The sequence below is a fragment of the Oncorhynchus keta genome, chromosome 28 (genome assembly GCF_023373465.1).
Source record: "Oncorhynchus keta strain PuntledgeMale-10-30-2019 chromosome 28, Oket_V2, whole genome shotgun sequence".
NCBI lineage: Eukaryota > Metazoa > Chordata > Actinopteri > Salmoniformes > Salmonidae > Oncorhynchus > Oncorhynchus keta.
In genome coordinates this window covers 28973452-28999608 of record NC_068448.1, presented here as the reverse complement: position 1 = coordinate 28999608, position 26157 = coordinate 28973452, and the positions used below count along the sequence as shown (strand labels likewise).

The window sequence follows — 26157 nt, the reverse complement described above, 5'->3', positions numbered from 1 at the left end:
AGTGTCCAAAGAAGGGCCAGATGTATACAGAATGGTGTCGTCTGCGTAGAGTTGGATCAGGGAATCACCCGCAGCAAGACCGACATATACAGACATATACATAAAAGTGTCGGCCCGAGAATTGAACCCTGTGGTACCCCCATAGAGACCGCCAGAGGTCCGGACAACAGGCCCTCCGATTTGACACACTGAACTCGGTCTAAGAAGTAGTTGGTGAACCAGGCGAGGCAGTCATTTGAGAAACCAAGCCTGTTGAGTCTGCCGATAAGAATGTGGTGATTGACAGAGTCTAAAGCCTTGGCCATGTCGATGAACACTGCTGCTTCTTCAGAAGAAGAACATCTTCAGAGAATGTGTAAATCTACACTAAAACATAGACACTGAAACCTTAGGCTGCTGCTTTTCAACCCTTTTGATGATAGGCTACACATGAGCTCATGCTCAAAATGCAGTGAAAAGAGAGTATTATAAGAGTATCATAAAGGCTGTATGATTTATGGAGTCAACTAATTGCCAGTGATACATTTTCACATTTCTATTTTTCATAATGTAAAATGCATTTTCCATATTATACAGTCTATGCTTGATATTTTATTCACAAGTTTGTGGCAAGTCGGTTGGAGCTAGGAACACAAGCATGTCACGACACCCACAATAGCTAAATATGTGTATGCGGCCGATAAAATCTGATTTGAAGTCTTTAGAATTTCTCTTAAAACAGACCTTTTCAGCATTGCTAATGACTTTGGGAAAATCAAATCCAGTTTTGTTTAGATTATTCTCAGCTCCCTACCTTGCCTCATGGCAAAACAGAACAGAGGACCACAAAGAACGCAATTTAATTTTGTGTGCCGGTAATACGGCAGAAGTGTTGTCCAGTTACTGACTGATATGTGGAATGTGGAATATAATTTTCTTAACATCCATATTATAGACCAGGAGTACTCAATTCTTACCCTACGAGGCCCGGAGCCTGCTGTTTTTTTTCTACCTTATAATTAATTGCACACACCTGTTGTCCCCTAGGTCTAAATCAGTCCCTGATTAGAGGGGAACAATTAAAACATGCATTGGAACTGGTTTCGATGTCCAGAGTTGACTTTGAGGTTTATAGACCATTATTAATTCAGGTGAGAATCCTCCTCTTAAAAATGTCAACCAAGCCCTGCTGTTTTTCTTTTCAAATTATGTACCGTACAATTTTATAACAATAATCCAATGGTGTCCTCTAATGGTCAAAAAATATTATGTATTCATTTGGGACTATCAAATGAACAGTCCCAAGTCCTATTGCCCCAGACAATGCCTGATAATTTACAGCTCTTAGACCTGGGTTTCTTTCCCCTATGCTTAGGGTTCAGTCTAGGAATAACACAATTGGTTTACATCATGGAACATCTTATCTTCTTCTCAAGAAGATGGTCGACGTAAGGTCTTTAATCAGGTCAACACTTGAAAGGCTGTGTGGCCAGACTGTATTCCAGGACTCGTTCTCAGAGCATGCGCAGATCAGCAGATAGTCATATTCACGGTCATTTTCAAGCTCTCCTTGTCCCAGTCTGTAATCTCCACGTCTTAAAATGACTACCATCATTCCTGTTCCCAAGAACTCCTTCATACCACAATGACTACCGCACTATAGCACTTACATCTGTGATCATGAAGTGTTATGAAAGACTGGTTATGACACATCAACTCCATCAACCGAGACACCATAGATCCACTCCAATTTGCATACTACCCCCAACAGATCCATAGACAACGCAATTGCACTCCACACTGCCCTCACCCACCTAGATAAGAGAATACTGAGAATGCAAATTGTCTGGGTAGCCATTTGAATAGGTGTTCAGGAGTCTTATGGCTTGGGGGTAGAAACTGTTTAGAAGCCTCTTGGGCATAGACTTGGCGCTCCGGTACTGCTTGTCATGTGGTAGCAGAGAGAACAGTCTATGACTACGGTGGCTGGAGTTTTTTACCATTTATAGGACCTTCCTCTGACACCGCCTGGTATAGAGGTCCTGGATGGCAGGAAGCTTGACCCCAGTGATGTACTGGGCCGTTCGCACTACCTTTTATAGTGCCTTGCAGTCGGAGGCCGAGCAGTTGCCCAACCAGTCAGGATGCTCTCGATGGTGCAGCTGTAGAACCTTTTGAGGATCTGAGGACCCGTGCCAAATATTTTCAGTCTTCTGAGGGGAAATAGGTTTTGTTGTGCCCTCTTCACGACTGTCTTGGTGTGCTTGGACCATGTTAGTTTGTTGGTGATGTGGACACCAAGGAACTTGAAGCTCTCAACCTGCTCCACTGCAGCCCCGTCGATGAGAATGGGGGCGTGCTCAGTCCTCTTTTTCCTGTAGTCCACATTCTTTTTCACTGCTTGGTATAGCAACAGCACCGCCCTTGATCACATGGAGCTACAGAGGGTGGTGTGGACAGCCCAGTAAATCACTGGGCCCCAGCTCCTTGCCATCCAGGACTTCTATATCAGGCTGTATGAAAGGAAGGACCGGAAAATTGTTAAAGACTCCAGCTTCCCAAGCTCTGCCGCCGCACAACAAGAGATACCAGTGCATCTAGTATGACACCAACAGGCTACTGAACAGCTTCTGTCCTGATGCCTAGTCATCTTCCCCTGGTACAGATCTACCTCTATCACTCCAGTATCCCTGTACATTGTAATTATGGTACTGGAACTGACCCTGTACATGGCTTCTTACTTTCTTGGGTTATTTCTTATTTCTCATGTTTTTGTTGTCATTTATTTTTTGTGCAGCATTGATATTGCTTACTGCATTGTTGGGTTTGGAGCTTGTAAGAAAGGCATGTCACTGCACTTGTGGACGTGACATTAAAATTTGAAACCTTAAAGTGCATTCCTTCACATTCTTTTTGAAAACTTGCTTGCAGACCTGCCCTTCACAGTAGAATTCCTGAGAAAAGAGAATAGGAATATAAAATGCATAAGAGAATGTAGTTTATCCTTCTCTATCCAGTGTGTCCAATCACAATTCTTCCCAATCTGTTCACACACCAGCTTACTCCCCTTCATGTCACCAGCGACTGTATGATACACACAGAGCAAAAAGCATGTTCATAATTTTTGAAAGACTGACCTAGTAGTTCATGTAGGCTCGCTAGAACAAGCTCAATTACACTAATCATTATCACAAATGCTCTTTTAATGGAAACCTCAATATTCTTTGGATGATCTAATCTTTGACCAAAGTGATTGTCAGGTTAGTCTCACACAACCTGACTAGAAGGCTGGTCCAGGTCGTTAGGTTACGTTCCTTCTCGAACTTGAACTGCAGACTGTTTGTGAAGGAACGCTCACTAATGACCTGGCCAGAGCTAGCCGAGCCAGTGTGAGACTTGAGAATCTGGCTTTGCTAGACTTCAACAGGTTGCCTGGATTGCACCTTGCAGTGCCTAGTATCTAGCCCATTGGTGAAAGAGAAAGTATAGTTGCAGAAGGGGCTGAGGATTTTGATTGTGTACAGGTCATCCTGTTACTCTATCACCTCCCCCAGCTTCAGCATCTGGGTGATTTTACAAACTGGGATCAATACCTGGGGATGGACAGTGTAAGAACACATGCTCAGACATACACCGATTATTCCAAACATTAGGAACACCTTCCAAATATTGAGTTGCACCCTGACAAAGGCTTGAAGACACCAGCTGCTACAACCAAACATATGAGTCAATACAGCAATTGCTTGTATGATGTCATATTAGAAATCGTACATAATTGAAAATAAATAACCATTTCATCTGTTTTGCTTGGGAACATATGAGATGAGGGTTTGGCCTGAGCTTTCATTCGGTCCTGCTAAATTGAGCACCACCGTAGCTTGGTTAGGTTTTCGACCATTGATCAAGAAACAAAGTTAATTTTAGAAATAAGACAAGATAGGAAGCATTGGCAGCATTGCCTTTGTTGCTAAACTAACAACAACAAAAAATGAAGGGACAATCTGCAGTATCAATCAACTCAGTGATTCCATACAGTGCCTCTACTAATGCAACAACTGAGTGGGTATTGTATCTACACTTCAATCAACTATTGTAATACATTTCATGTTATCAGAATAATGCTCATCTGATCAAGAAAGTTGATAGTAAAAAGGAAGACTAAGAAAAAAGCTACTAATAACCTGCATTTGAAGCAAACAGAATAGGTGTGAATGGTTGGGATTTCCTCATAAAGATGTACAGATTTTTTATTGGAGACAGCAATGACAGAAGTGTTCACAAGCTGCAAAACAAAGACAACGTTTTATTTCTCTCAATACACACCATGCCGTTTGTATGTCGCTCTAGTAAACGGCTTCCATATATACCAACTGCCTTTGCCTGAGGGAATTAGTCAAACACACACACACACTAAAGCCCCAGCATTTTAAAAAAAAAATCAAGGAATTCTCATTTGTACACAAATAATCATGGGTGTCGATCTGTGCTATTATATAGATAAAGTGCTCCAAGGACCAGATTCACTGTTCGTGACAGATCAAGGGTTTACATTCTGGCGCTTGGGATTGCCACTACTTGGGTGCTTATACTTTTCTGGCGCTTGGGATTGCCACTACTTGGGTGTTTATACTTTTCTACAAAACACAGTTATTAATTTAAACTTTAGCAGATTCACCCATTCTCTGAGGAGATGCCACACAAGAGGCTATTCTGGTGCAAACTCATTCTAGCACTGGTGAGCAGTCTACTTCAACTGTTACAAAAATATACAAAAACATCTGTGCATTCATTCACAAATCTTATCAAACCAGTAAAAGATAAAATGCCTCTACTACACAGTCTCAAGTAGAGGAGGCCAGTGGGAGGAGCTGTAGGAAGACAGGCTAATTGTAATGGCTAGAAAATAAATTCTAAAGGTATCAAACATATGGAAACCATGTTTAATGCCCTTCCATCTATTCCATTTCAATGAGCCAGTAATCCTATAGCTCCTCCCACCGACATTCAATGGTCTCAAGGCATTCAAGTTGGCAGCAGGCAATATGGCTGGCCACCTCAGCTGGAGGAGGGGCCGGTGTGTCTCTGAAGCGGGGCAAGGACGACGTCAGCGTTCTTCTGCTCACTCTCGGCACTGTACAGGCCGTGCTCCCGGATGTAGCTCACCACCGGGTCCGGCAGTAAGTAGCGGACGGTCTGGCCCCGGCACAGGGCCCGACGCACGTGCGTGGCCGAGATCTCGTTGGTTACCCACTCACGGACCACGTGGATGTTCTTGCGGTGCTTCCACAGCACCTCTGATTGGTGGATGAACTTGTGGGCATCACAGCCGTTGCGGGTGATGCACACCAGGCCATAGCGGCCCACGATCTCGGCAATGTCCTCGTGCGTCCACAGGTTGGGAACGCCGAAGGACTCCAGGACATCCGCGCCGCACAGGAGTTTCAGCTGAGGGCCGATGTCTAAAGAGTTCATGGACAAATGAATAGTTTATTAACCCATACAAGACTGAAATGTGTCTTCTGCTGTACCGAACCTCTGATATAAACACACATTAGGCTAGAAAGTCTGAAGCAGTGGGTTTAAGTAAAAGTGTGTCAATTGCCTGATTTCTGAGAAGGATCTTTTCATCATAGGGCTCACCTACACTTAAGAGACACGTACCATGGAATGTTGCCAGACAATGTAAAAAAGTTGGCCACAATGTTCTGCACTAGTAGAGACAGCCTGCGCCGGCAAAACATGTAACCAGCACCATTACTTTTTATTACCTCAGGGCAGATCACTTGCTGTTCCACCATACCAGTCTTCAGATGGCGTGACTAGTTGTCACTGGTTTCTATAACACCAGACCCTATGTGGGTGCTAATGTCCCAGACAGACAGTAGTATTCAACAGTTGCTGGCTCAATGAGGTAGAACAAGGTGCTGGCAACAATAGGGTTGCCGGTTTTAGTTTATTAATATGAACATAATTGTTTTTTTTTTAAACAAGCACATGAAAAAGCCATATATGCACGAGTAAAATCATCAAGGACAAAGTCCGAGACTTAATTCCATTGTGGTTGAATTTCCAAATGGGCAAAATAATGAATGTCACTATCAATGGTTCTGTAAGTCACTTTGCATAATAAAATAACCAAAATTGTCATTACTAATCTGAGTGGAATTGATAGTAAGAAACAATATAGCAGCAATGAATCCCATTGTGTTACCTGCCCTGGGTGTTACACAGCATCCTCCTCTCCAAAGAGCTAGTAGGGACTTTTGGGTAGTAAGAAATGTGTGCATTTGTCTGTAGTCTCGGAATGCTCGTGGAAAATCTCTCCTTTTTTTACCTCTCCTTGTGTGATACGAGGATGGATCCTCGAAAGCGTGCTTTGTCGCCTCAATCCTCCTCTTCTTTGCAGTGTCCACATAGTCATTGTTCTGTTCCGCTGTCGTCAGTTCTTTATAATGATGCCTTAAGTGTAGACAACAATTCAATTGACACGAGGGAGATAAAGCCCAATGGAACCAAGCAAGGATCATGGCAGAGTAGCTTCACTTGTTATTATGGTTACAAAATGTCACAACTAAATGACTTTTTGGTCATTCATTTGATTTCAATAACTTTGACTGCAGACCTTTTGACTTGAACAAAACTTGCTATACATACTGTATTTGCCCATGGCTGAAGTAATCTGAAAGTAACTTTGAGACCTGAATGCTAAAACATTGAGATAGAGGTGCTCCAAGTTGAGTTTGCATACCCCACCCTACCATGAGTGCCATAGGAAACTATTCAGACCCCTTGACTTTTTCCACATTGCAAATTGATTAAAGAGTTTTTCAATCTACACACAATACCCCAAAATGACAAAGCAAAAACAGGTTTAGAAATGTTTGCTCATTTATCAAAAAAATAACTGAAATATCACATTTACATTAGTATTCAGACCCTTTACTCAGTACTTTGTTGAAGCACCTTTGGCAGTGATTACAGCATCGAGTCTTCTTGGGTATGATGCTACAAGCTTGGCACACCTGTATTTGGAGAGTTTCTCCCATTCTTTTCTGGATCTCACTGCATTGTCTGGTTGAAGATGAGTTAAAGGGCATCAAGTGGCAGTTGATCTACCTAGGAAATGTAACTCCTCGCTCTCCTCAGCAAATTCCCACCACCACCACCTTCTCTCCTATGTCAGCACTCCATAGTGATGTAACAGCCACCTATAGACCTTGATGATGAGAGATCTCAGATAGCGAGCTGAATAACCTTGCTACAACCCAAGCCATAGCCTCAAGACCAGAACAGATCATTGAAGCCATCATCAGATGCTAGGGCCAAAATCAAAGCTCTCTGCAAACAGATAGAAGAACTGAAGTACGCCATAGCTGCAATGATGATCCATCTAACTCATACAAGCAACACGTCCAGGGCCAAAGAGGAATGAAAACTTATTCTGCTATAACTGTGGTGAAGATGGCCACTCTTCCAGGAATTGTCATAAAGGAAAGAATGTAGAGGAATTCAGACGCTTCATCCATGCTCAAGGACCATCAGGAAACAGCAGAGGGGGACAGTAAAGGAGCCTACAGTGTCTCCTGTGAAAGTGAATGGGAAAACCCTGTCATGCCATCCTAGACAGTGGCAAGCATCCCACCGGCAGTTCTACAAAGACAACACATCCATCTCCAGCCTTTAGAAGGGATAACCTTGTGGGGCCTAAGTAAGAGCAACTACCCCATGACGGCAACATCAGGGAGACCCTCCATGCTCACTGGGACCAACCGTTCCAGACCAGCTACATTTAAATGCTTAATGTAGAAGGATGTCAGCAACATGAGGGCTGGTCTCCTTGCAGGGCTGGTCTACCTGGATGACCACATTGTGTTTGGGAAAACCTTGAAGGGGCATGAGGATAGGCTGATGAAGGTCCTGGACTGTCTGGAGGCCTGAGGCTTTCCATCGACAAGTGCCAGTTCTGCCAGACCTCAGTGAAATACCTGAGCCACAGTCTCCAATCAAGGTATCGAAGCCCTCCCCTCATGGCCCAGACCAGAAAACCTCAAGGCCCTCCAGTCGTTTCTTGGGTTCTGTGGATACTACCAGAGGCAAATTAAAAGGATACACTTCTGTCGTAAGATCCCTCCATGAGATTACCAGAGGTCACACCCCCAAGAGAAAATGGCAAGCCCACCAGTCCTCCCTCTAGAGTCACCTACCGGAAGGAGAAGGAGCTGTTTGGAAAACGATGGACAGCAGAGTGAGAGAGAACCTTCCAGAACATTGTCGAACGCCTCACCGGCTCACCTGTATTTGCCGTCGCTGACCCTGAGAAGCTCTACGTCCTCCACATTGACACCAGTCTGAGTGGCCTGGGTGGAGTGCTGTACCAGGAGTACCCTGAGGGATGGAGACCAGTGGCTTATGCAAGCTGGACCTTGTCCAGGAAAGAGAAGATCCAGCTCACAAGCTTGAGTTCCTGGGGCTAAAAGGGGCAGTGTCAGACAAGTTTCATGATTATCTGTACAGAGCTAATTTCCTGATGCACAAGGACAATAACCACCTCACCTATGTGCAAGCCAGTGTCAAGCTGGATGCTACAGGCCAGAGGGGGATGGCCACTCTCGCCAACTACGAGTTCAAGTTGTAGTACAAGATAGAGCGAGTGAACATTGCCGCTGACGCCTTGTCAAGATGTCCACACATGAGTGCCGAAGAGGCTGGAGACTGGGTTGAAATCCCCTCACCAGGAGTCAGAGCCACTTGCCAAGCGATGACTGCCAACAACTCTTCAGACAGTATCTCAGAGTGTGCATCTAGGAACATAAGGGCCCAGCCCGAGGCTGAAGCCTTTGTGAACTTCACTGCTCTAAAGATGGACTATCCTGCGTGAGGATCTGCAATGTGCTCCAGGACTCAGTAATATCCACTGTCAGCAAGGCCATTTCCAGAGGCTACAGTGTTTACCCTGACTGCACCTGTCGCAGTTAACCCAGAACCCCAAGGAGCCACAGAAGATGGACTGGAGAGGGACCCTGAAGAGGAAGCTGTCCAGCCCTCCCCAGATCCACAGTGGACACTCAGGCCATCTCAGAACTGCCAAACAAGAGAGTGGTGAAGGCACTAGTTAGACTGTCTAATGAAGAGTTAGGTACACCGCACAACACTACCGTATTACACCGAGGTATACAGGTATTTTGTATAATAAGGGTATTTCTTTTCTTGGATGAAAGATGAATGTTTCTGTGTACTTATGTCAAGCTATGACACATTGACGATGCTGTGTGTGTATCAACGTATTGCATTCTGAGGTCAAAGGTGTTGGGTCTTGTCAGGAGGCTACGTTTATTTTGTGAGGGGTGTATGTAACTCCTGGTTAACTTGCTGTTTTGTAGCACAGACTATTACTTATTGTGTACTGACCATTGTTGCATGTGAGACATATTTGGGAGGTGGACCAGTTGCTAGTGAACAGTGCGACGTATGAGAAAGAACTACAAGCAATCAACATTTTCTAATTAGTTGTTTAAAGTTGTATAACTCACTGACCAGTGAAAATAATAGTATATATGATGAACAATTAGTTGAGGATCCCGACCACCATGAGTACAGTGAGGGATTTGTTGCTTGTACTTTCTCAGACAGCGGATCAACTGTCATCAACAAGCTCCTCTTTCTGTCTCTCAACCGCTACACCGAGAGACAGCGTTAACATGGTCGTGAGTTGCCACTGGTCGTGGTAAAGGAGAGGAGTTCAGAGTTTGAGTGGTCCCATTTTAATTGAAGAGGACCGTTTTAGTTTTTGTTTCACAAAAGGAACTGTCGGGCCATTCCAGTGTGTTTTATTGGGACAGCCATAAGTCTGTTGACTAGAGGTTTCCATTCATGCGCAGCGCCTCGATCACGCACCAGTAAAGCTTGGAATGGATTCTTGGACACAGAACCAAGTTTATTTGGGACAGAGAATTTTTCTTGTTTCTTTTATTAGTTTATGGGAGGGGATCCCCATTTTAAAGTATCTATGAGCATTTTGAGGTGTTAAACCCTGGTACTAGGTACAAACTGATATGAACTACGGTCCCTCAGAAGAGAGTGCCACATTTGCATTTGTGAAATTATTTTGACAAGATATGAAAGTAAAGGGCTTTATGTTTCTAGATCCGTATCACAATTGAGAATGGGTTTACGTGGGTTTTTTGTCTGCCAGTGCCAATCTACCTCTGAAAATAACATAAGGTCCTTGGACCTTAAGGCGTAACAGTAGGCTCCTTAAGAGTACATCTTGGCCAAGGTTACCCTGGATAAATGTAATACAAGAGTCTTGCAGTGCAAGTAATGCTTTTTTTCTTTTTGTATCACACAAACTCATCAAATCAAAATAGATTTGACAACCCCTCTCAATAACTAAGCTACAGTCTTCACACACAAATGATCAGCACTCACCGCATCACTTTAGCTGTCTCCACCCATTCAGGCTGCTGGCTCTCCCATGCATCTACTTTGATCCAGTCAGAGGTGTCTGTGGCCAGCCTGGCCATATCTACACGGTGACAGGCCTCAATCAGACCCTTCTTCTTATAGCCGTCACCCACTGCAGAGATGATGCCCCTCACAACTATGTACTGTCCTGAGAGTACATAGAAAGAAAGAGTTAAGCCAGCTAATTTTGTAGAGCACACAATGACAATACAAATTCAGTTAAATACAAAATACTACCACTCTTATTTTACTAGATCTGCCTCTCATAATTTGGAAGCAATACAAATGTCTGAGGAAGTAGGTCCTAAACTCACAAAACACAAAGTGATGATTTACAAATGTATAATCTAAAGAGAGATCTACTGCAGCCCTCATCATCCACATACAACAACCAGTCACATTCTGTTAAAGGTCCCAAAAAGCACACACATCCCTGGGTCGCTTGTCTTTTCAGTTTGCAGCAGCTAGCGACTGTTACAAACACTCAAACTGGACAGTTTTATCTCAATCTCTTCATTCAAAGACTGAATCATGGACACTACTACTGACAGTTGTGGCTGCTTTGAATGATGTATTGTTGTCTCTACCTTGCTGTTGTCTGTGCCCAATAACATTTGTACCATGTTGTTGTCATGTGTTGCTTCTTTGCTATGTAGTTGTCTTAGGTATCTCTTTATGTAGGGTTGTCTCTCTTGTCATGGTGTGTGTTTTGTCCTATATTTTTATTTTATTATATTTAATCCTAGCCCACATCCCCGCAGGAGGATTTCTGCATTTTGGTAGGCCGTCATTGTAAATAAGAATGTGTTCTTAACTGACTTGCCTAGTTAAATAAAGGTTAAATAAAAAATATATAAAATAAAAAAATCTGTTGACAGACGACAAATGATCAGACATACCTGTATCTTCCAGGTAATCCCGTGCCAATTCAAACATACGCAGGTGCATATTGGTTATGGGGTTGAAAGACCCACAAGCCAGCAGAACCACTTTGGTTAGGTCTTGAGGCTCCATTGATTACAGTACATAGGAGCTTGAAGGACAGTCTAGGCTGAAAGAGAGAAACATACAAAGATATGTTGACAAAGCTGTGTGACTGGGAGGGTTTAGATTTCAAAACTCTTTACTGAATGTGTATATGTTGTGTGGATGTGTCTTGCCCATTGCACAGTTTACTTTTTGATGCCTTTGACACATTTGATTCTAATATTTTATAGCATTTCTGACAAGATAAAACATTTTTTTAAATGTAAAGGGGCGAATACTTTTTCCGCTCGTTGTACAGCGGTTTGAACAATTCTGTGGCTAATCCATTTTGCATTACTTTAAATGTGATAGGCTAAACATGACATATGACTTATGAATATAATCTGAGCACAACTTTCCCAGCATCATCTGAGTTTGGCTGTCATTGTAAATGAGAATTTGTTCTTAACTGACTTGCCCAGTTAAATAAAAAGGTTAAATAAAATACAAATAAATGAATGAAGCCCATAGATGGAATGTTGGTAGCATAGGTCTATGTATGCCTTACTGTGTAAGCCTACTACATAATGATATCAATATTATGGGCTTTTGACTTGCAAAAGTGAAAGTGTGCAACTGAAAGAGCTTTAAGAGATGCACCATGTAACGTTAGCCTTGGAATGCCCCGGTGTTGGCTAATTAGCTCAGGTTCAAACTCACAACCTTTGGGTTGCTTGGCATTCTCTATATTACACTCATTCAGCCACCCTACTTTCCTTGATGCCTTAACATACTAAATGGAGTTTCTCGAATTGACATATAGAATAATAAGAAATGCGCCAAGAACAGATTGCAACAATAACTTTTTAACTACTTTTCAACTATTTAGCATGTTCGCTAACCCTTTACACGCAACTCATAAACTTAAACCCTAGCCTAGCTAACGTTAGCCATCTAGCTAGGATTCGTAACATACATTTTGCAATTCGCAACATATTGTACGTTTTGCAAATGTTGTTAAATATAATACGATTTTTAACGTTTATTGGGTGATGGACATCCACAAACGAATACATACCATACGAAACGTAACATGTCATACTAAATGGAGTGTCTCGAAATGCTCTGAGACCAGGTTGCTACGAGGGGTCTCAAAGCCTAGGCTAGGAACGTCTGTGCCATTTACTCACTTAAAAAGACAGTAGCTTGAAAAAGAACTTCAATGTGTCCGTCTAGAGAGACTGTACGCAACAACATACAGTATAACACTTCATCAAAATCTGTCAGACTCAATCTAAGATAAATCAAGAAATATGTCATTCGTTTTTACTTAAAGGTCTTAGTCGCGCGATTTTACAGTTAACTAAGACGTTATTTCTCAAGTGAAAAAAAATGCACAAAAACTAGTCTTCTGTCACTGAACGACAACAAACACTTAATTGAAGAATGACTACTGCTGACCAATCACCGACGAAGAGGGGTAGACTTCGGCTTCCAAACTTCAGTTTATTTATTTAACTAGGTTTAAGTTAGTTAATAACAAATTCTTATTTACAATGAAGGCCTACCCCTGCCAAACCCTAACCCGGACGATGCTGGGCCAATTGTGTGCCGCCCTATGGGACTCCCAATCACAGCCGGTTGTGATACTGCCTGGAATTGAACCAGGGTCTGTAGTGACGCCACTAGCACTAAGATGCAGTGCCTTAGACCGCTGCTCCACTCTGGAGCTTGACTCAACAAAAGTGATGTGCTATCTGATATCCTTGGGACGTCCATACCCTAGACCTAAACCTAACCTCAGCCCCTTCCTTCTTCTTCAGTGGGGTTTAACAGGAAGTCTTCAATACTCCATGGAAATTGAAGGCTATTTCGATCATCTAGCTAAAATATAAGCCTATTTTGACTAACAAGCCATGGCAATAGACAATAAAACAATCCTGAAAACATTTTTCTTCTATATCATGGCGGTCCACAAACAATAGTTTAAGTGCATGCCGCCACCTACTGTGCAAGAATGTACGATCAATCATGATCTGCCCAATTCTGTACTACCATGAAAATACATTCTAAACTAAATAAATCCCTAACTTCTACCACAACCTCCCCAAAAAACCCTCCCCATTAAACTGTATCTATGTCATGCTGAAACACTCCACCCTTAGCATTGTTCAGCATGTCAACAACCATTTCAACAGTAACATCTGTTACCCCCAATATATCTCTTTTGCCATCTCCACAATAACCTTCAACCTGTTATTTTTGCTTTCCACAACCCAAGTTGTACTGATAATCTTATCAATATAATTCATTATCAAAGTGTCCTTTGACAAGGCACATTCATGAGCACAAGATTTCTGAACAGGCCTCAAAATCATGCCAGGACCATCAGAAGCACCAGCCCCGACTGTAGACCCACTACAGGTACATCCATGTATGCTCCATCAGTCCGCACTGTAGTTCTACCAATCTGTTTTATGGCCTCTGCATACGATACAGGATCAGTCATGATGTATCTCTGAGCCTCTCTCTGTACCTTGCATCCACCAAAATGCTGCACTGTGTTCTCCCCCACAATTACAGCACTTACCCATTCACCGTAATCATGTTACGTGCGCCTTTACACTTGGCACATCTTTTCTTTCCTTTACACTGAGCAGCTACATGTCCCATTCTTTGGCATTTAAAACACCACAGTGCATGGGAAAAATTATCTAACATTTAAACTAAGGAATCCTATCTGTACTTTTCCCGGCAAGACTTTCTCAAACCTCAGCATCACTGAACCTCTCACTTCTTTGATCCTCTTTTCATCTGTGAACATAGATATATTGGGACCCCAGTGAGGAATACCCTTAACCTAGCATAAGCACCAGGTACATGGCTTTTAAACTTCATCCCATTCAATGTTTCTATTTTCAATATCTTCCCCTTGTTCCCACACAATATTAACTATCTACCATTTCCAATGAAGCGAGCTAATTTAACTTCACCTACCTCTTTCTCTGCGGCATTACCTTCAACCAAGTTAGTCAATAGGGTGTAAGTGAGACCCTGTGGTCTCATCAAACACAATCACCACTTTCCACTCCAACACATCACTACTCTTGTATCCTACCTTGGCCCTCTTTAAGCTTTTTTTTTACAAGGCGATCCCCTACTTTCTGTATCATGATCCCTCTTCTTCCTAGGTCTTTTCACTACCGAACATTCCGGCCCTTGACCCTCATCCTCCCGTTCCATACCATCTGTACTGACACCCATATTGTTCGCATTCCAGCACAGCTGCTGCTGCTGCTTCACCAACTTTTCCTCAATTTCCTCCATTTCATCTGCACTACTCGCCGCCATTTCTCATGAACCTCTTACCACATTTCTGCAATAGCGAAACAAGACTCAACGATATCAAACAACTCTCACTTGTGATCAAACAATCGGTCTCATTCGTTTCTAGTCGCCTCCTTACACAGTTCAACCACAAACGTGTCAATCCCTCAATCTTCCCAGATCCCTGAAAACATTCGCTTGACTTTCCCAAGATATAAGGAACCTAATACTAAAATGACTCTTTAAAATGTAATGCACTTTCTGTATTACTAATCGGTCTTTGATTGGAGAGAATTAAAATAGAGACATATGATTGGACAAAAAATAACCGGAAAGGACAAGGCCGCACCCACGGAATAAGAGTCAAGTCTAGATGGGATTCAGCTTTTGTCAAATGTACGTACATATTTTTGTTGTTGTTGCATTTTAGCTAATCCTAACAATTTTCTAACTTTAACCAAATTCTCATAACCTTCGACATTTAACAGGCTACGTAATTTCTCATAAACCTGCTACGAAAAGTCAATTCTAACAAATGCTGGATCCCTTCTATCCATGACCACGAACAAGAGCTACGTTCACAACTCCCACACTCCCCAATGATTTTTGACAGTTTTTTGTAACACATTTCATGGAGAAGTATTCAAATATATGTTCACCTCTTCCCTAAATTGATTGTGTTGAGGCGAGTTATATTGTTCTAACGATCAGGTGAGAATTACTTATTTAATTTTTTTCAAGTCAGCAGCTAGACAACTATAGCCACAGGCTAGACTACTACACGCACAAAAAACGGTCTCAGTCAGATGAATCTGGCGACCAGTGGGAACAAGCTAGCTAACTATAGTCGCTAGCTAATAGCGAATGTTATTCTTCATGTCAAAGTATAGACCGCTCCACTGTGTTTGTAACTAGGTCCACAAGTGATACATGATACAAGTGATACATGAAATTGAACTATTTACTCACTAAATATGATATTTGCAGGGTGGAAGCATGGCTTCTCGTGGGAAATCAGAAACTGGGAAACTAAAACAAAACATGGAGGAGCAACTGGACAGATTGATGCAACAGCTCCAAGATTTGGAAGAGTGCAGGTACTCTCATCAGTCATTCCTAACTGTGAACATAATGTGGGTTGTCTGGATGTTCCACACACAGAACTAGAATTAATTCAGTGTATTATATTTATAAGATTCCACTGAGGGATGTAGCATGGAACTTAGACCACATCTGTCTATAGTGGATGTTCCACTCACAGAACTAGAATGAGTCATTATATTCATTCTATTTGTATGATTCCACAAAGTGATACATGTAGTATTAATGGAATTTAGAGCACATCTCTGTACACCCATAGATTTTGTTCCTCCATTACCAGGGCTCTCTGTTTATTCTAGAGAAGACCTAGAAGAGGAGGAGTATGAGGAGACCAAGAAGGAAACCCTGGAGCAGTTGAATGAGTTCAATGAGTCTCTGAAGAAGATGGTGACAGGCAACATGACATTGGTGGATGAGCTTGGAGGAATGCAACTGGTAGGGACTTTGGATGTCCAGATCTTAGAATTAAATAGAATATTATGAATGTAAATAATATACTTCAAGGACATCAAAGTCATTCCATGGAGGTTTGAGTGTCTGCTGTTTTTTGTTAATTCCTTTAAATGTGTGTCCAATTAAGACCTAGACAACTAGGTGATGGCAGTTCCTAAATAATCAATTATCAATCAAGTACAAGGAAGGAGTGAAAACCCACAGACACTACCCTACAGGAAATGAGTTTGATGTATCTCTATGGGCCATACACTGTCATATCATAAGAGTGACATAATATTATAACGGGTAATGACAAACCATAATGTTGTCATGATGCATGACATGGGAGAACTGTCCTTTTCTTCATTAGGCAATCCAGGCTGCCATCAGCCAAGCTTTCAAGACCCCTGAGGTGATCCGAATGTTTGCCAAGAAGCAACCAGGGCAGTTGAGAACCAGATTAGCAGAGGTTGGTCGGAAGCACTGTTCATCTATGTATTTTATGTACATTATTGTTTGTACATTATTTTATATATTTAATATCAAAAGTAAGCTTTACATTCTAAAACCGGTTCAGTTCATGGAATGCTTTGAGGGACACATATTAGTCGTGGACTAAAAATCATGGTCAATGTAGAATCTCTATTGAAATAGCTTTTTAATCCAGGACTAAAATTAATCTGTGACTGGGCAACCGCCCCTGAAAGTTTAGCCGAATGGTGTGAAATTCTCTGTAGATGGACCGTGATGTCATGGTGGGGAAACTTTCGAGGGATGTGTACACTCAGCAGAAGGTGGAGATCCTCACTGCCTTGAGAAAACTGGGCGAGAAGGTAAAAGGCCCGTTGTACCAGTGTACTGTGATCCCTTCTTCATATAGCTTAAACTTGTGATGAATACTGTGAGAAAGTGGCATTGAATATTTTGATAATCTGCTATGGTGGAATGGTAATTGGTATAACATGTCATGAAAACCTATAACAAAATGTAACCATCTGGAGTTCAATAAATTGTATGCTATATATGACAGTCATTAACTGTCATTTCATTTAGTGAAATACTATAACAGGGGTCTTATGACTATGGTGTGGATTAATGGTCTTTCCTCAGTTTCTCTCTTTTAATTTCTCTTTGTTCTTCCTGCAGCTTACAGTCGAAGACGAGACTTTTCTGGCTGAAAATGTGACCGCAACTCTCAGCCAATTTGAAAAAATCACTGCAGACCTCGGTGAGCTTTAACTCTACTGCACTTCTCTTTTTTTTTTTTTAAATGTGTTACCAGACCATGAGATCCAACCTCCACAATGTAAACTACTGTACTTAACCAGCATCTCACTTTTCAGGATCAGAAGACAAGATAATGGCTTTAGCTAGTTCTGGTGTGGAGAAAACCAAGGTATAGAGCGTAATCAGGTGTTGTCCAATGTCTGTTGTTGTTTAACATCAAGTGTTTCCACCCAATAACAGTGCCATAATATTGATCATGTAAATCAATCATGCACTTAGATCGTACTTGCTTTTAAAGAGTAAAGTTCAACTTTTGTACACTTTTTTTTCTGATGATTGTAAAACTTGGTATGCATTTGGTACTAGAGTAGTCTATTTATAATTTGAACAGTCCATCGGTCATTCTTTTTGTTAAGTGTGGCCCAGACATTTTGAAGGCTTTAAATTCAGTCTTCATGGCTAAATCATTTTGTTTTAGCTCTTGGATTGAATTATTTTTCCTGCATAACTGTTCATGTCAAAATAAATAAATTAATCATTGCAGTGTTAAATATGCAACGCTGGGCTTAAATGTGATTGCATAACACACCAACTTGAACCAGCTCTGATTCTTAATTGAGAGGGGCCCGAAAATGTCAATCTAAAGTCAGTTTACAGTGTATATGCATCATTTTGGATGTGTAGTATGTTTAATGTCGGACTACAAAATACTTTCTAAAAATGTAGTCATAAGTGGTATAAGTTTCTCCATGATGTTTGAGAAATGTAACTTTATATTAGGAATACAATCTTCTGTCTCATTAAATATAGTAGTGTTGTGGTTAAAACACATTGCCATTATTCTATACACTAGTTCTGTTCTTTCAGCACCAGGGGGCACCATGATCAAACATTCCTATTTATACGCAACACCAGTGCTCTGACTCACCTGACAGTCTTATCTTATAACTGAGTGGATTTGAACTAGCGAAGCCGGTGGGAGGCATGCCTTGCTCGAATGGACCGGTAATCTGCGCCGCTTGGTCATATTGTCAAGAATGGAGCATGGTGTATTATATTTTCCATGAAATGTAAGTTAGAATTGAAAAAAAGTATAATTGGGAAGGCAGAAAGCATTTATATCAAAAGTAATCACTTTTGCATGTAGAATCCTACTCATTACTCCACATGGCTGAAGCGGCCGTCAGTTTCACAGAGTTCAAAATTAGCCAGGCTGCATCCTTTTCCATGTGTACTTGCACACTTCCTCTTATGTAGAACCATTATTGGTGTAATCATTGGCTAGAGAATGTTTCCACCATGCGGCGGTGTGCAAGTGCACACTTTAGTAAAAAGGCAAGGGCAGATACAGCAGACCTCAAGTACAGAGAATGACACCAGTCTTAAGTGTGAACTCATAATATAGAACAGAACATAATCCAGACACATTTGTACTCTCTCATCCTTTATTTTGTTCACGAGCAAGCATCAACTTCACTACAATTTGCCTTTCAATTGGTAGAAAAGTGAGAGCAGCCCCAACAAGCACAAAAGGAAGCGTTCAACAGTTCTGAAAACATTGTCACCTTCCATTTTTGAGCAAAGATAAAAAATAAACCAAAAATGTTTGAGTGGTGTGGACTTGTGAAAACAGACAATCCGAGAATCAGTAGTATACATGTCCCCTCTCCCACTCAAATCGCACAGTTCCACATGTAATATACAGAAAATGGTTGTTTTCATTAGAAGTGATTCATGCAACGTAAACACCCGTTGAATCCCAAAGCTCATGTCTGCTGGAAGGACAGCGACATTCATTCAATTCAATGGAAAGGAAAATGTCCAAGGGGCTGATCAAAAGTATCACAGAACTTGACTTGAGGCCCAAGCTCCACTGACTGGCACAAACAGTTGTAAACTCTGGCCCCTTGGAATGGTGGCTGTTCAGTAGTATGTTTGATTTGTACTTTTCAATAAATAAAGAAAATGTTTAAAAGGGAGATGAGAATGTTAAATTGACAATGGACTGTGACAAAATGAGCGTGAGAAATTTGGAGAGAATAAGATTATACTCTTGTTCTGGTGAATTTCATGCTGCCCTCAACAACTGTCTGCAAATCAGGCAATAATACACTGTTCAAAATTACCGTTCACTATACACAAATAGGTAACTTTATACCCACATATGCTGCCTAGAGCATTTTAATATTGTACATATTTTTAGAAGTGGATTTCCTCAATATGATGATTCAGTACAATATCTATAGAGGATACAATATGGTCCTACTTTCGCTACACATAAACATAGACACATGACTCCTATGTAAAACATTAACTTTTAATAAAACTAGCAGTGGACTATTATTACTACAAAATTAAATCACTTCCCCCAGCTCTGTAAGAAATCTAGCATTAAATAGTTACAAAATAAAAGTTGCCACAACTAAAAGAGCGTGGATGAGTGTTTTGTTAGTTGTGTTAATGCGCTGTGATCGGCAAAAGGCACTCCCAACTTGGGCCAGCTCAAACCTGACCCCCTTATTGGGCCCTAGTCATTTTGAAGGGGAGACTGTTCACCACATTTCGACAGTTGACCAAAAATAATAAATACATTGGGCCTAACAGAAATGTGATTGAGCGACTCCAGACATATGGTTTTGCTCAAACCCTCAAAAAAGTTACTTGGAACGGTCTCCAAAAAATTACTTTATATGAAACTTGCAAAGCATAAAATGGTACACTTGTGTTACTTGAGCCATGATGTCTTTGGCCTCTAAAAATAGATTAACATGCAAAGTATAAGACTTCCTTTATAAACCTTTCCAACAGTTTTCCAACTTTGTCATGCCTCACCTTTACTCACTTTACTTTTAAGTTTGACTAAAATTCCCAAAGTCATGCCATAAAACATACTTATGAAAGTTTTGCAGAATGTACATAAATCATTTGGATTCCTAAAACGCTGGAATAACGTTAACCTGTTTGAGGGTTACAAATCCTTTACCACATGGGTTTTTTGAAGGTATTGAGATGAATAAGCAGTGATTTTTGAGAGGAAATATAGGAGGTTAACATCTGTCATCTTTTCAATTAATTGTATAAGTTTTATACTAATACCAGAGGGAAAACAAGTTTACCAAATGTAAACAAATATCTTAGAACAACTCTACAGTACAGTTCCATGTACAATAAAATCTAGTGGTCTACTGCAAAAAAACATTTAATTTTAAAGATTGAAACAAGGACAAAAAAGACTACATTTTAAAGAGTTCTCATATCACAACAATGTGTCAGCAGTCACGTATTTATTCGTATTTGTTATGACTTAGGTTTCAATATCCTTCAAATAAGTAAAACAACTGCAGTGAGACTACGCTCAACTGTAATGAGAAAACCGTTTAAAAATGCATCTAATATATTATTTCAGGTTAAATAGCCATGCCATGAAAAAAATCCTTAAAAAATATGTTTTTTTGCAATGAAGCAGACAAAAAGTTCTCGCATTTAATTTCTCTTCCAAAGAACGACAGCAGCCGTGCTATTGAATTGAGCCCTCCTAAAGCTAGACGAACCATACGCCTCAGGTCCGTCTGTATGCTGAGATTCGTTTGTATTTTTGTTCTAATATTTTTGATGCAACGGCAGGACTGGAATATGGAAGGGCTTTTTAAAACTGCAGATGGAGTGTAATTCTCTGCTGGTCCTAATGTGCAGAAATATTAATATCTACACTCATTGTGAATTGATAGCGGAACTGCAGAAGCTGGCTGTTTTCTTAGTACCTTAAGCTACATCGGACTGTGGTTTACTGAACGTGATCATCTTGACCTCAAATTACCTTCTGTACAATAACAGACGAGAATGGGAATTAAATACATTGTCGCCTTGAGTACAGCATTGCCACCTGTGCAAGTCAAGCAAAGAAATAATCATAATTTGGTGGGTGCTTATATTTGTCCCATTTCACACGTGAATTGGAAATGTGTTTTTTGCATATCCCAACTCTCCCTGAGACACCGTCGGAGAGTGGGGTCTCGGCCATGGTCTGACATTATCAACAGCGACCCTGGAGCAATTAAGATTATGTGTCTTGCTCAAGGGCACATTGACAGATTTATAAACTTGTCGGCTCGGGGATTCGAACTAGCTACCTTTGTTACTGGCCCAATGCTCTAACCGCTAGGCTACCTCCCGCCCTTATGTATATAGCATGTGAGGTGTGGCATGTGAGGAGCCGAAAGCAAAACCGACCAGTCCTGTCCCCACTAAGCAAAGAAATAACTACCTCCTTGCAAATGAAAAGACAAAATGAGCAACACTTTGCCATAGAAACCTTTGTGTACAGTTCTGGGTCTGGGTTGCTCTTCTTGAAGCGGACATTTTGTACAAGTATGACGGAAGAGCTTTGCCAAAAAATGTGCAACATGCTATAGCCTTTGTGACATATATTCTACACGACGTACTGCGTCTTTTTAGATATTGGACCCATTTGTTTAGGCCTTCACTAACACATTGACTAATTACATGGTTTCTTCATATTTACAAAATATTAAAAAGCAATTTATTCATCTACACATATGACTTGTTCAAATATCCTCATGCACTAAAAGGAGAAAAATGTAAATATGCGGTCTACGTGTCTGAAACGTAATCTCGTTTCACTCGCCGGACTACAACTCAAGCACAAAGAAAAAAAAAGTCAAAGCTTCTCTCGTTTAGCGGCAAACAAATCTAAAACAGATGTGCAAGGAATATACATTTTTAAAAATCATTCTCCATTTTGAAAGCCTTACATCAGTAAAGAACTAAACAAAAGTGCAAGGTTGTTTCCTCACGGTAGCTCAAAACAAAATGCAAATGTTGGCCAAGTCTTCCCGGGAATAAAACATTCAAAATTAAAAAAGTAAGAAATCAGCGATCCGGTGATTACTATACTACACAGAGTACCACCACTAAGATGACGACAGGGAAACCTTGACAATATATCGCTTTTAAGGGGGATTTGTGTTTTGTTTTTACATCATGGCTCCTCGGTAAGGAATTTGTAAGGGTGTGCCCCCACTGTTTAGGAGGGGTAGTGAGGATGAGAAATTCTATGAGTCATGTGTGTTAGAGTATGTATATGAGTGTGTGAGAGAAGTGTGTGTATCACAGGAGGCTGCTGAGGGTAGAACGGCTCATAATAAATGGCAGGAACGGAGCAAATGGAATGGCATCAAACACCTGGAAACCATGTATTTGATACCATTCCACTCCTGCTCCAGTCATTACCACGAGCCCGTTCTCCCCAATTAATGTGGCACCAACCTCCTGTGAGGTGTATGTGTATATGAGTGTGTGTAAGAAGTGTGTGTTTGCATGTGCATGTGAAAATGTATGAGTGTGTGTATATGTTAGTAGGTGAGTGTGGAGTCGTCCCACTCCAGCTGCTGCTGTCTGCTGGCACCCTGCTGGTCCTCTGGCTCTCCGGCCTCCTCATCCTCGCTGCTCTCCGACTCAGCACTTGTGATGTCATCTTCCTCCTCACCTTCCTCGCTCTCCTCCTCTTCTTCTTCCTCCTCCTCACTGCTGTGCTGGTCCTCATAAGTCTACCAGAGGAAAGAGGGAGAGAGAGGGTCAGTCTTTCACACATTATTAAGTGATTATGAGAAAGATCTGAAGGAAGTGGAGGAACCCGATCAGCAGCTGCGTAGGCTGTGACCAACACTTATGCTGCTGCCATACTGTTAACTATTATTATTTATCTTGATACCCAGTCACTTAAACCTAATCCCCATCCACATGTAAATATCTACCTCAAATACTCCAGTATCCCTGCACATTGTACGTTTGGTATTGGCACCGACCCTTTTTATAGCTTCCTCTTTTTTTCCTGTGTTGCCTTTATTATTTCTACACACACACACACACACACACACCCCGTCAAAAGTTTGGACACCTACTCATTCAAGTTTTTCTTTATTTTTCTATTTTCTACATTGTAGAATAATAGTGAAGACATAAAAACTATGACATTACACATGGAATCATGTAGTAACCAAAGAATAGTTAAACAAATTAAAATATATTTTATATTCTTTAAAGTAGCCACCCTTGATGACAGCTTTGCACAGTGATGTAAAGTACTTAAGTAAAAATACTACTTAAATCATTTTTGGGGGTATCTGTACTTTACTATTTATATTTTTTACCTCTTTTACTTCACTACATTCTAAAATAAAATTATGTACTTTTTACTCCATACATTTTCTCTGACACCCTAAAGTACTAGTTATAATTTGAATGCTTAGCATTACAGGAAAAAGGTCCAATTCACACACTTATTAAGAGAACGTCCCTGGTCATCCCTACTGCCTACGATCTGGTGGACTCACTAAACATAAATGCTTCCTTTGTAAATTATGAGTGTTGGAGTTGCCCCTAGCTGTCAAAAAAATAATAAAAAAAGGAAAGTGTGCCATCTGGTTTGCTAAATATAAGGAATTTGATGAGTATTTTTTCCACCACTGAACTTAAATACATTTCAAATCTGATACTTTTAGTATTTTACTCATGTAGTATTTTACTGGGTGATTCGTTTTTACTCAAGTCATTTTATATTAAGGTATCTTTACTTTCACTCAAGTATGACAATTTTGTACTTTTTCCACCTCTGGCTGTTGAATACACCCATTGTTTTTGCTAAAAGGGATAGTTCAGCATTTTTACATATTCATTTAATAATTCTTTCCAAACCTTAAAAGCAGTCTACAGACATGGAAACAAATACATAAATAAATAAATATATATATATATATATATATATATATATATATGTAAAAATACCAAAACTATGCCTTTAAAAAGGGGCAATCTGCAGTTGCTATACCAATTTTGGACATATAAATTATTATAATTTTTTTTTTCAAGAATCAATTAGTAACTTATGAGCTTAGTTCAACTGTCACACCCAATCAGAACCCAAAATATATGCTTGTTTTACTCCGATCTTTGTAACCATTGTACATTTAAACACTGTATAGCCTCAAAACATATACCAAACAAAAATAAATGCACATGCAAACAATTTCCATTTTTTTACTGCGTTACAGTTCATGTAAGGAAATCATTCAATTGAAATACATTCATTAGGCCCTAATCTATGGATTTCACATGATTGGAAATACAGTTATGCATCTGTTGGTCACAAGTACCTTTGAAAAAACAAGGTAGGGGGTTGGGTCAGAAAACCAGTCAGTATCTGGTGTGACCACCATTTGCCTCATGCAGCGCGACACATCTCCTCCGCATAGAGTTGATCAGGCTGTTGATTGTGGCCTGTGGAATGTTGTCCCACTCCTCTTCAATGGCTGTGCAAAGTTGATATATATTGGCTGGAACTCGAATATGCTGTCGTGCACATTGATCAAGAGCATCCCAAACATGCTCAATGGATGACATGTCAATGGGTGACAGGATCTTGTCACTGGATCTCTGGGCATGCAAATTGCCATCAATATAATGCAATTGTGTTTGTTGTCCGTAGCTTATGCCTGCCCATACAATAACCCCACCGCGACCAAGGGGCACTCTGTTCACAACGTTGACATCAGCAAACAGTTCGCCCACACAACGCCATACACGTGGTCTGCGGTTGTGAGACCGGTTGGACGTACTGCCAAATTCTCTAAAACAACATTGGAGGTGCTTTGTGGTAGAGAAATTAACATTAAATTCTCTGGCAACAGCTCTGGTGGACATTAATGCAGTCAGCATGCCAATTGCACTCTCCCTCAAAAGTTGAGACATTTGTGGCATTGTGTTGTGTGACAAAACTGCACATTTTGCAGCACAAGGTGCACCTGTGTAATGATCATGCAGTTTAGTCAGCTTCTTGATATGCCACACCTTTTAGGTGGATGGATTATCTTGGCAAAGGATAAATGCTCATTAACATGGATGTAAACAAATATGTGCCAAGAATTTGAGAGAAATAAAAAATTTGTCCGTATAGAACATGTGATTTTTATTTACATGTACTTTACATGTTGCTTTTATATTTTTTGTTCAGTGTAGTTAAAATGATACGTTTGAGACCATGTATTGTCAGTCCTTGCATCCATTGCTCTGTCTATGCATTTGAGAGTGGTTACATTTCTCCGGGCCCTTCCCGCAGCTTTTTGTTATTGTTTCAACTGAGGATTTGCTATTTCAGTGCAAGGCTTTGACCAAAGGGAAACCTTTTTGGAGCATTACAGTGTGCCCGTGTGGTCTATTTGTTTTTGAATGATCGGTTGCTCCATCTCTGTTGGTCTCGTGTGTCTCAGTTGGTAGAGCATTGTGCATGCAACGTCAGGATCGTGGGTTCGATTCCAGCACACAACTGCATGTTGCTTTGGATAAAAAAAACGCACACAATACTATATAATTTTTTTGTACTACTATTGGATAAAAAGGTGTCTGCTAAATGATTTATAAGATATTACCTCCATGGGGTTGACTGTGATGGTGAGGGCCGAGTCATCCCAGTCCATCTCATTCTCCTTGCCGCCCTCTGTGTCCCTCATGGTGTGCTGGTGGGCTGATCGGATCCGGAACACGCCCAGGATGATCATGAACACCAGGAAGCTGACACACACCACAATGACGATGGTGGCGGCACTGGGGACCACTGGGGACAACACACACAGTGTGTATTAG

The 26157-nt window shown here is 40.9% G+C and overlaps 3 protein-coding genes across 13 annotated transcripts in view; 1 reads left to right on the top strand and 2 right to left on the bottom strand.

Annotated features, from left to right (window-relative positions):
* Window positions 1-4194: 4194 nt before the first annotated feature.
* nmnat1 (nicotinamide nucleotide adenylyltransferase 1) lies at window positions 4195-15006 on the bottom strand. 7 transcript variants are annotated; one of them, XM_035740634.2, is made up of 5 exons: window positions 14876-15006; window positions 11343-11494; window positions 10408-10591; window positions 6314-6438; window positions 4195-5438 (listed from the first exon to the last, which is right to left on the bottom strand). In XM_035740634.2, the coding sequence occupies exons 2-5, from the start codon at window positions 11455-11457 to the stop codon at window positions 5035-5037; spliced, it is 828 nt and encodes a 275-aa protein (XP_035596527.1). In that variant the 5' UTR covers window positions 11458-11494; window positions 14876-15006; the 3' UTR covers window positions 4195-5034. The 7 variants fall into 7 exon arrangements, with proteins under 7 accessions (XP_035596527.1, XP_035596526.1, XP_035596529.1 ...); XM_035740633.2 differs by having other exon boundaries at window positions 14830-14985; XM_035740636.2 differs by lacking the exon at window positions 14876-15006 and adding an exon at window positions 14407-14623.
* Window positions 14993-18039, top strand: lzic (leucine zipper and CTNNBIP1 domain containing). Of its 2 annotated transcripts, none has more exons than XM_035740640.2 (7): window positions 14993-15132; window positions 15724-15833; window positions 16137-16272; window positions 16643-16741; window positions 17010-17105; window positions 17419-17500; window positions 17616-18039. In XM_035740640.2, the coding sequence occupies exons 2-7, from the start codon at window positions 15733-15735 to the stop codon at window positions 17672-17674; spliced, it is 573 nt and encodes a 190-aa protein (XP_035596533.1). In that variant the 5' UTR covers window positions 14993-15132; window positions 15724-15732; the 3' UTR covers window positions 17675-18039. The 2 variants fall into 2 exon arrangements, with proteins under 2 accessions (XP_035596533.1, XP_035596532.1); XM_035740639.2 differs by having other exon boundaries at window positions 15102-15447.
* Window positions 18040-18926: 887 nt separating this feature from the next.
* clstn1 (calsyntenin 1) overlaps window positions 18927-26157 on the bottom strand; it is a 68688-nt gene continuing 61457 nt past the window's right edge. For all 4 annotated transcript variants that reach the window (XM_035740628.2, XM_035740630.1, XM_035740629.2 and 1 more), the window contains 2 exons: window positions 25944-26128; window positions 18927-23066 (listed from right to left, as the gene is read on the bottom strand). In XM_035740628.2, the coding sequence (XP_035596521.1) occupies window positions 22872-23066; window positions 25944-26128 (380 nt within the window). In that variant the 3' untranslated portion in view covers window positions 18927-22871. The remainder of the gene's footprint in view (window positions 23067-25943; window positions 26129-26157) is intronic.